Genomic DNA, 10124 nt, shown 5'->3' with positions numbered 1-10124 from the left:
TATGTCAAGTTACAAACGACATGAGGTTTATTATGTGTTTGTTATGAACTGCCAAAATGCGTAGGAAATCAAGGACTAAAATATATATTTTTTATTGCTTTAAAATGACGAGACAGCTTGCCGTTCGCATACGATCGATAAACAGTAGAAACACAAACACCTTGAATTACCAAATGTTTGGTATTCCACTGCGCTCGCCATCCTGAGACATGAGATATTAATTATTATGTCCAGTAGTTACACTGGCTACAATGTTCAAACCGGAACACAACAATGACTACACAGTTTGGCGGTAGAAAGACATTGTGGTGGTACCTACCTAGGCGGACTTTCACATATGGGAGACATACCATCATGTTGTGTTACAGCTATTCCTACCAGTATAGGGAGAAATGTCTTTAAATAATATAAAACATTATAAAACTAAACTTTATTACCAAAATATAAAATCACAATGTTTCTTTTTTGACTAAATCATAATCTATCACGAACGTTCTAATTTCCTTGCCCTTAAGAGCGACATTAAAACCTTCATCTTGAATTTGTCCATTACTGGATACATGACTTGTTTCTCCGTTACCACCATACTGTTTGTTAAAACTGTCTGCAAACTCCCTCTCTTTCCTCCATTCAAAGCTCTCTACATCTTCTTTCCACCGATTTCCAGCCAAATTTGTTTCATGGATGCCATTAATTTTAATTCCATCAAAGAGGTTGGAAATATCAATTTGCATGTTCGTATCTTTGTAATTCTCGAATCGTAGCAATAATTGTTCGCCTCGCGGTTCCAAAGTGAGTAAGTGTAGCCCATCAGGCAGGCTGGATTTTAAAAATCTATGACAATTATCTAAAGTCAACCATTGGTCGTAAGGGATATGAGCCTCAGAGACAAACACAATTGGTTGCTGATGTAATTGAAGTATATTTTTCCTCAAAAGAACTTCATCTTTAGTCGTAAATATTCTGTGGCGCCCTCTGACGACTAACCCTTCTCCGTTCGCAGTTTCGTTCAACGCCTCACCGACACCAAACGCGTCGTCATGCAACAATCTTCTGTGTAACATCAGTTCAACTTGACCTTCTTGAAGTGACGTGCCGCCTTGCGACCTATCAGTCAGAACTGTCAGTCTCTTATCCCCGTTTTCGATGTAAATTTCATTTGTAACCGGGTAATAGTTGCCAGCTATAGGCTCTGCTAAAGTCACGTTCCATTGTGGACGTTGATTCAATTTCCTTTTCAAAACTTGCCTACCATTAGAGTCTGTATAAAACTCTCCATTATTTAATATATCCGATTGATATCGCACCGCGAATTCTTTTCCTACGTCATCTGATATATCAATAGGTCCTACTAACCATTCGTTTTCGATAAATTCTAGTTCTTTATAATGCCTTCTTACAGACAAAACTTTTTGGTCGTACACAACCCTTTTCTCATCAACTAAAACCCCGTTAAAGTTTTCTGTTGTTAGTGGATTTAACTGTTTAGGTGAAGTAGCGTTGGGCCTGAAGATGTACGCGCCAGAACTACGGTTAGCTGGCACTCTGTTATTACCAACACAGCCTGGATAATAATGGAAAGTGATGTCTAAATCTGACGTATCCCTTTTGGCGCGGTTTTCGAAATTGTCTATGATCGTCGGTTTGACGTTTAGTCCATGGCTTCTGACATTACTGCCAACATTATAATAATCGTGTGTGTGCGAGTCGCGTTTGTTCTTTTTTATTTTTTTAATGTAGAAGGACTTGATGCCTAGGGCGTGTAGGCGAGCAATGAATACCAATTCGTGGGTGGCTGAGGAGTGCCGTGTGGGTATTTTTAACACCAGCGGAGGTATGGGTACAAGTTGAGAGTCGATTTTTTGACCTGGAAAATGAAAACATTATTACATAAATTTACTTCTTGCTAATATCATAAACAGAGGCGGTTTTAGGTGGAGGCGAATCAAGCAACCGCCCGGTGCCTCGCTCGGTGCGTTGCCGGAGATTTTTATCATGAAAATTAAACTATTTTTCGGATTCCACCGCGGTTTTTACATTTTAATTTTCGTCCGACGTTTCGAAGACTATGCAGCCTTCGTGGTCACGGGGACTGAGGTGTTGGTCATGCGAAAAGTCAATTACAATATCTATCTACATTTTACAATTGTAAAATGTTACTTTTAAAAATTAAAAAAAAATATTGACTGTCCGATCTACGCAAAAAGATCTCACAGTCTCTTGAAGTCCGGCAGCTGGTCTTTTGGATTCCGAATTAATTAATTATTAGAACAGGATCCCAGGCTTACACAAGCATCCAATCATCTTCTTTATTAAAATTCGGATGTTAGTTTTTTTTTCATCTTACCGACGATACTTTTGATTCCGGGGAACTTTATTCTGTTTTTTTTTTATTCTTTTATATCTGTGCGTACATGTCCTTCCATTAAAAAATATCATAAACAATTTCTCACCATTTGGCGCGTAAACTTCGTAGCTCCCCTCCACTACCGGTATCCTCAAGGCTTCTTTCAGGTCCCAGCCCAAAGAATTATATACAGTTATCTGAAAAATAAATTACATATAAATATTTTTTTTTCTATGACATCCCCGGGGAACTGGCTAAGGTCCGAGACCATGGTGCCACGTCATAAGTACAATGCATCTATAATGTGTTAAAAAACAAAAAAATCTCTCTATATCCCTGAAGGGGTAGGTGGAGAAAGACATCCACTCTTCGCCCTATGTCCCATCACATGGTATGATAGCGTGTCGTCATATCAGGCCCAAATTCTGCAAAATGGACAGAACAGTCCACACAAGCACCCGTTCACGAGTATGACGCATGTGCCAGCCATCGGCCTCCTCAAACATAACACAGGGACGTGTCCGGCCGGCAAACGACAGCGGCGAAAACATACAGTTGAATTTATTGCTTTTAATGACGAGACGAGCTCGCCGTTCGTCTGATGGTAAGCGATACCTATAAACAGCAGAAACACTAACACCTTGAATTACAAAGTGTTTGGTATTCCACTGCGCTCGCCTGAGACATGAGATGTTAATTATTATGTCCAGTAGTTAAACTGGCTACAATGTCCAAGCGGAACACAAATGACTACACACTTGGCGGCAGTAGACATTGCCGTGGTACCTACCCAAGCGGACCCTCACGTATGAGAGACCTAATATCTCTAGTTGGAAACACTCACAATGAACTGGTCGCTGGTCTCCGACGCGTGGCAGCTCGACTCGTTGAGACGGCAGCGCGCGTACTCAAACAGCGGCGGCTTGAGTGCGTCGCCTTGTGTCACTTTACTGAAACAATTTATTATTAATGTGTACGCTTATAAGCGGGGATAGTCTAGTTGGTTGTGAAACGGACAGCTGTGACGAATGTCCGCAAGTTCAAAACCCTGACTATTCTAAAAATTATGTGTGTATTCTTTATGAATTATCGCTTGCTTTAACGGTGAAGGAAAACATCGTGAGGAAACCTGCATACCTGAGAAGTTCTCTATAGGAATTTTGAGTGTGTGTGAAGTCTACGCTCACTACAGCGTGGTGTATTAAGGCCTAATCCCTCTCAGTAGAGGAGGCCCAGCAGTGGGACAGTATATACAGGGCTGATATTACTATTATACGTGAATATAAAACGTTAATATCTACTCTCAAACTGCGACTCAATCACAGCCGTCAGTAATAAAGTAACTGTCAACCTCACCGGCTTTACTCGGATTAAACATTGACACCATAATTGACAACATTTCACTTTTCGTACTCAAATGTTTATATTTTATGAAACTAGATCTAAAATTAAGAGACCCGTATTTTTTCTTTTATCAAAACTCAGATATTTCATTCATGAATTTCACTTTGAATTTTGTTTTATTCTAAAACGACGTAAGCATCAAATGACGTCATATGTACGACTCAAGACGTAAACCTTTGCTTTGCAGTAAAAAAGAAGTGAAGTGGCAGTTTTTTTTGTTTCTCCCTCTCTTTAAAAGTGACAGTTGTGACGTATCTATTATAATATTGACATTTGACATTGACAAATGACGGTGTCTTAGTTCTTTAAAATAAATAGTAAGGTAGAGCAAGGAACTTCATACAACCGTATGTATAACGTCATATACTGATGGCTTTCGGCACAGACGAGACGGACTCGAAGTATCTTGTTGCACTAAGACAGCTGCTTGGAACCGTTTCTACTACTGCCAAAGCTGCTGCAAACCTCTCTAATTAAGAGGGCTATGATGCCTTCACACGCTAAAGAACTTTTGGCATCTACGACTACCCGCATTGTCCATCTCGGTGCACTCACTTGAAAGCCTGTCTCGCGATCAGCAACGCGTCGTCTATCGCCTGGTTGAGAAGCCGCTCGTAGTCGTGGGTGACGTGCTGCTTCTCCGTGCCGGTGATGGCGTCGTGGTGCTGCATCACACCTGGAGTGAGAGCGAGAGTGAAGGGAGCGGAAAGGCGGAAGCGGAAAACGCATTGTCGCGGAACGTAATGCAAAATTTCCTTGTTTATGATCTAGAAGTTATTAGTATCGTGTTTTACAATAGGGTAATCAAAAATGATTATTGAACTATGACAAATATATGTATATGTTTTTTTTCTATACAGGGTCATTTTGACATTGCGTTACTAAATGAAACCACATACTCGTCTTAACCTCTGCTAATATTGTGCCAAAAATCATCAATGAATGACGAATATTTTCACCAAAAATACTGGTTTAAGTCTTATGATTTTTTGATCATTTTGTAGTTTAATGCGAATATGGCGTGTGGGTGTATTTCTGACTGAAAGTGTGATGTCACGATGAATTATCTTAGAGTAGTAATAGTGGCTTTAGGACGCGTAAAATTAAAATTACTTTTTATTAATATTTATTTTGTTCGAAACTTACACTGATTTATTTTACATCTACGGCTCAAGTAACTTATTGTAGTGTTATTTCCAAGTAGATTAGTACGTGGTTTCATTTAGAAACGCGATGTCAAAATGACCCTGTATATTTTTTATTCAAATCGAAATAATGATTACTATAATTATACAGGGCTATTTTAAAAACACCAGCATACATGACGACTAGATATATTGATGTGTGCTATCTAGTCACGCGAGGTTACTGGTGTTACAAATAACCCTGTATACAAATTAATCAAAAACAAACATAAAGAAACACATTAAATTGATAATATCTTCCATATTTTGAAGTCGATTATAAATAGGGTATTTCGGAGTTTATTTATAAGAGCATAGTAAAGTGACCCCACAGCACCTGATGGTAACTGGAGTCCAATAGAATGTCGACTGACGAGAGATGATTACCCCTCAGTCGACACAATTATGTTGGAACAGGATATACACAGATCCCGGAACGCGTCTCACGTGTGCCACTATGGCGGGTTTTATCACCTTGTGTACGGTCGCTATCCGGGCAGATATAATATATATCCTACCACCAACAAACGTCCTTAAGTTGTTTGTCTATTAAACAGCTGAACTCATTAAAATTAAACTATTTTTCTGATTTTATCGCGGTTTTAATATTATAATTTTCTCCCGACGTTTCGAAGACTTTGCAGCCTTCATGGTCACGGGGGGGACTGAGGTGTTCATCCGCAAAGTCAAAGTTACAATATCTACATACATTGAACTAACCCATAGCACTCTTCAGTTCGTTCAGAACGAATTTGTTGTGCTCCTCCAAACCTGCTAACACTTGCAACTGTTTTACCATCTGTAAAAAACATTATCAATTAAATCATTGATGTACATTCTATAGAAACAAACGTCCATATAAACTATTTGTTCAAAATCTTAACTAAAATGGCAAAACGTCACTGTTATAACCTATTTATTCACTTGCAATATTTATATTCAAATCTAAGTTTACACTTAGACTCGAGTTCTTATATCATAAGCGTCACTCCGTACACAACCACAAGCTGTCAATATTGACCACACTAAAGTCAGATTGAATGGATATAAGTTCAAATCAGTTGAACATAGTGTATGTTCGGAACGCCAAATCTAACAAACAAATAGTTTATATGGACGTTAGTGTCTATAAAATATACCGCACTCTTAATAAAATAATGACCTATTTCAAAATTGATAATTTTTAGCAGTCGTCGGAAAAATAATTTTTGTTTGCTACATTTTTTTTGAAGTTGCTATAAAATTGAGCTTATTAAAGATAGGTAAAAAATGAAACCTATAGCATGAAAAAAAAGGGAAAAAACTAAAAGGCCGCAAACAGATATTGGTTGTTTGACGATTCCCACAAATTGGAAATTTTGGAATGGGAAAAAACAGTAAAATTAATTCCGCACTCTATCGATAGATGGCGTTAATATCCCTTCTATATCTTACCTGTAGGTAGTTGTTGCCTTCCCTCTCGAAGTATTTAGTGGTTGGTCGTGAGGTGAAGTAGCCAGTCCAGTAGGCGGTCGAGTCGCTGGCGTACGGGAAGAAGTCGTCCTGTTTGATCGGCAACTCCGGACTGCAACAATATTCATACTAATGAGTGATTTGTATTTAGTACATGTAAAGTAGGTCAACCCGTACATGAAGGCTTTATTAGGCTAAGGTCTAATCTCTCAGTAGTTGAAGCATAGGACCAACAGTGGGCAAGTAATATTATGTTTATCCTACTAATATTACAAATGCGAAAGTTTGTGAGGATGGATATATGTATGTATGTTTGTTCCTCTTTCACGAAAAAACTACTGAACGGATTTGGATGTAACGTTACAGTAATATTGGTTATACATCAGAATATCACATAGGCTACAATTTATAATGATTTTGTGTAATTAGGTCATAATATATACATATCAAGTAAGTCGGAAAAAAATGTTATCTTGGCGTACGCTGCCTAAACCGTAGGAGTTAGACAAAGATGATGTACCGTGGGATTGTTTGTCTTACATAGTTAGTAATAAAAGTCCGCGACAGCATATATCTACATTCTTTTATGTGCGTGGTAGGTATTTTATATTCGCTCGGATATCGACCGTACAAGGTGTTAAAACCCATAGTGGCCCACGGGTGTCGCGTTCCGGGATCTGTGTATATCCAGTTCCAACATAATTGTGTCGACTGAGGGGTAATCATGTCGTCAGTCGACATTCTATTGGACCCCACTTATCATCAGGAGCAGTGAGGTCACTACAATGGCCTTATAAAAAAAATTACATAAAAAATACTTACTTGGCATCTCTCACAGACTTCAAATAACACGTAGGTGTAGAATAAAACAATTTAACATTCAACCCATCTTTGGCTGACTTGAGATTTGCATATCTGAAACATAATGCAAATGATCAAAACAATTCTAAACAAAGACATTAAACAGTATAATTATAGACCGAACATTGGGACCAAAGAGCTCTAAAAATGATTACCTAATGGTAATAAGTCTTATTATTTGAAATGTCCGTATGACAAGATGTCACAGCGTCCTTAGATATTAATACTGTAGAGTTGACTGTGTATTTGATGTAATGTATGGGAGTCGCAACTCTAGCTATAATGAAACTCCAAAGATGACACTGAATATATTATGTATTTTAAAACTCCAGAGTACGTTTAATACACAGAGGCGTACTTAGATGGTAATAGTAACAAATCGTAAGACGTACTAATTAAACAAAGACGCGCGTTGCTTTTATACGGGAGGTATGGTGTGACACAGCGTTCTCGCACAACTACGCACGTGCACTTACATAGCTGCGCAAGTGTGTGTCCCCCAACAAATACAAAAACATATTTGCAGAAAATATGCTAATATGCGCATTAAAACATGCAAATTACTACATGGAAAACATTTACGCTTTATCTTTGCTGTGATAACAAGTCTGTTTCTCAGTGCTGACGGCATGGCAGCCTTCGCAGTGCGTAGAGATAGGGCCGTTGTGATTGGCTAATATTGAGAAACAACTTGAATCTAGTTGGCTGTCAGATAAACAAAGCTGAACAAACAACAAGCTGTCAGGTAAACAACGCTGAGAAACAGACTTGTTATCACAGCAATGCTTCATCCTTAGATAAATAACGTCTATGAATAAGAGGGATAGTATTTTTACATTATTTTACTATTTCACAGTATTTTGAGTAAACATAACATAATCGTAAAATTTTTCTATGACAATCTTCCCAATGTCCGCTCTATAATTAGAACTCTTTGCTGAAGATGAAAGCATGCAAAGTACTAGCATAATGAAAACACGGTTTTAGTAAATATAATTGTTAGCGAATTCCGCATAACGCATTAAATGGATTTGGATGAACTTTGGCACACAGATAGACTGAGTTCTGAATTACTTTCATCACATAAAAATGGAGTACGATTTATAAAAATAATCAAGTTACAATTTTATGAAGATGTGTTAAAAAGTGAAATATTAGAATGTCATGTCAATCAAGTAATTAAATTATAGGTTATGTTTAGATAGAGATGGACTTTATGAAGTTTGTAGATCATAGCCCCATGCTTGTTCTTGTTCTGAGTAGCCCCAGTTTCCTTAGAATTCAATATATATTATTTTTCTTTTTTTATTAAGGGTTGCCAACAAAATTAACAATATTACATACAAGTAGAAAGTAATACAAAAAATTTGAACTAATTGAAGTTTGAATGGCAGGCAACTACATGAGATAGCTTAATAGAAAATAAACATTTAGAAATAAAAAATCAGATCAATAATAAATCTGTCTACGTGCCCAATTTTAAAAGTTAGTGGGTATGTTATTATTATTCTTTAATTATTTATTTATTTTACTATACTATAGTAATATAATTACAAATAGATTTTAATTAAGTTTGTTCGTATTTCTGTTTCAATATATTGGCGTGGGTTATCTTATTTCTTGTTGCCTTATACATTATAGAAGATTCTAACGGAAAAACTAAGGAAATTGCTCTAAAATGTTAAATGTGTACGCGAATGTTAGACATTGATATAAAACTATTTTCCGGACTTTATCGCGGTTTTTTATATTATCAGTTTCGTCCGTTTCGAAGACTGCAACTCGCATTGCGGGCGAGGATATCGCTCCATCTCTTTCTTTCGCACGCAGCGTAATATCCGCTGACGTCACATGCAACTTTTTCCTACCTAATTTCAATGGCTTATAACTTGTGGTTTTTTCAACAGATTTCAATGATTTCTTCTATTTTATAATTTATACGACGTAGGTACATATTTTATATTTTTTTTAAATAAAAATAAGTCAAATACCCTATTGTAAACTTTAGGTAGATATTTTAATTTTGACATACGAACGACCAACATCTCAATCTGCCCCGTGACCACGAAGGCTGCAGTTTTCGAAACGTGGCGAGAAAATCCTACTAGTCCTACTTATATTATAAATGCGAAAGTTTGTGAGGATGTATATATGTTTGTTCCTCTTTCACGAAAAAACTACTGAACGGATTTGGATGAAACTTTACAGTAATATTGGTTATACATCAGAATAACACATAGAATACAATTTATAATGATTTTGTGTAGTTTGGTTATAATATAACGATACATATCAAGTCGGAAAAAATATTCCGAAAAACTCCACACGGGCAAAGCGGCAAGCAAAAGCTAGTAATATAAATAACTACAATAAAATCTTCGATATATATAAAAATAAATCCCTATTTCCTTTGGTCACGCCATCACGCGTGAACGGCTGGACCGATTTCACTGTTTATTTTATGTTGTGTATATTATCAGGAGAAGGTTCTTATGAAAGAAAAAATTCAAAAAATTGCGCGGGAAATTAGAAAATTTAAGCTAACTTAAAGAAAATAATAATTTTACATAACTGTCAGTGGTTTGAAATAACTGTCAGCGATCGACAGAATGCGTGCACACATAGTTAAGACAGGACGACGTCTGTCGGGTCAGCTAGTTCGTAAATATATTTATTTTAATGTGTTGGCGTGGGCTATATAGTATACTCACTCGATAAGTTTGTCAAGGTTTTTGTACCACATGCTCGCGTCTTGATACGTGAAGTCGCCCCCCATGGTGACTATCACGTTTTGGGTGCGATAGTGCAACGATTGCTTCTTCACGTAGTCTAGGAATACTGCGATCTGTTTGTACAACTTTTGTTTAGTGAGTGAT

The 10124-nt window shown here is 37.1% G+C and overlaps 1 protein-coding gene across 6 annotated transcripts in view; it reads right to left on the bottom strand.

Moving 5' to 3' along the window:
• Window positions 1-415: 415 nt before the first annotated feature.
• Window positions 416-10124, bottom strand: part of LOC115452845 (lysosomal alpha-mannosidase) — a 42867-nt gene continuing 33158 nt past the window's right edge. For 4 of the 6 annotated variants that reach the window (XM_037438787.1, XM_037438719.1, XM_037438753.1 and 1 more), the window contains exons 9-16: window positions 9960-10093; window positions 7210-7302; window positions 6370-6499; window positions 5656-5734; window positions 4307-4427; window positions 3192-3297; window positions 2454-2544; window positions 416-1867 (exon numbers count right to left, since the gene is read on the bottom strand). In XM_037438787.1, the coding sequence (XP_037294684.1) occupies window positions 450-1867; window positions 2454-2544; window positions 3192-3297; window positions 4307-4427; window positions 5656-5734; window positions 6370-6499; window positions 7210-7302; window positions 9960-10093 (2172 nt within the window). In that variant the 3' untranslated portion in view covers window positions 416-449. The remainder of the gene's footprint in view (window positions 1868-2453; window positions 2545-3191; window positions 3298-4306; window positions 4428-5655; window positions 5735-6369; window positions 6500-7209; window positions 7303-9959; window positions 10094-10124) is intronic. The other 2 variants (XM_037438664.1, XM_037438696.1) reach the window with 1 other exon arrangement.

Source organism: Manduca sexta, chromosome 1, assembly GCF_014839805.1.
Source record: "Manduca sexta isolate Smith_Timp_Sample1 chromosome 1, JHU_Msex_v1.0, whole genome shotgun sequence".
NCBI classification, from domain to species: Eukaryota; Metazoa; Arthropoda; class Insecta; order Lepidoptera; family Sphingidae; genus Manduca; species Manduca sexta.
The sequence above is the reverse complement of the archived record's forward strand: the minus strand, read 5'-3'. Positions and strand labels throughout refer to the sequence as shown.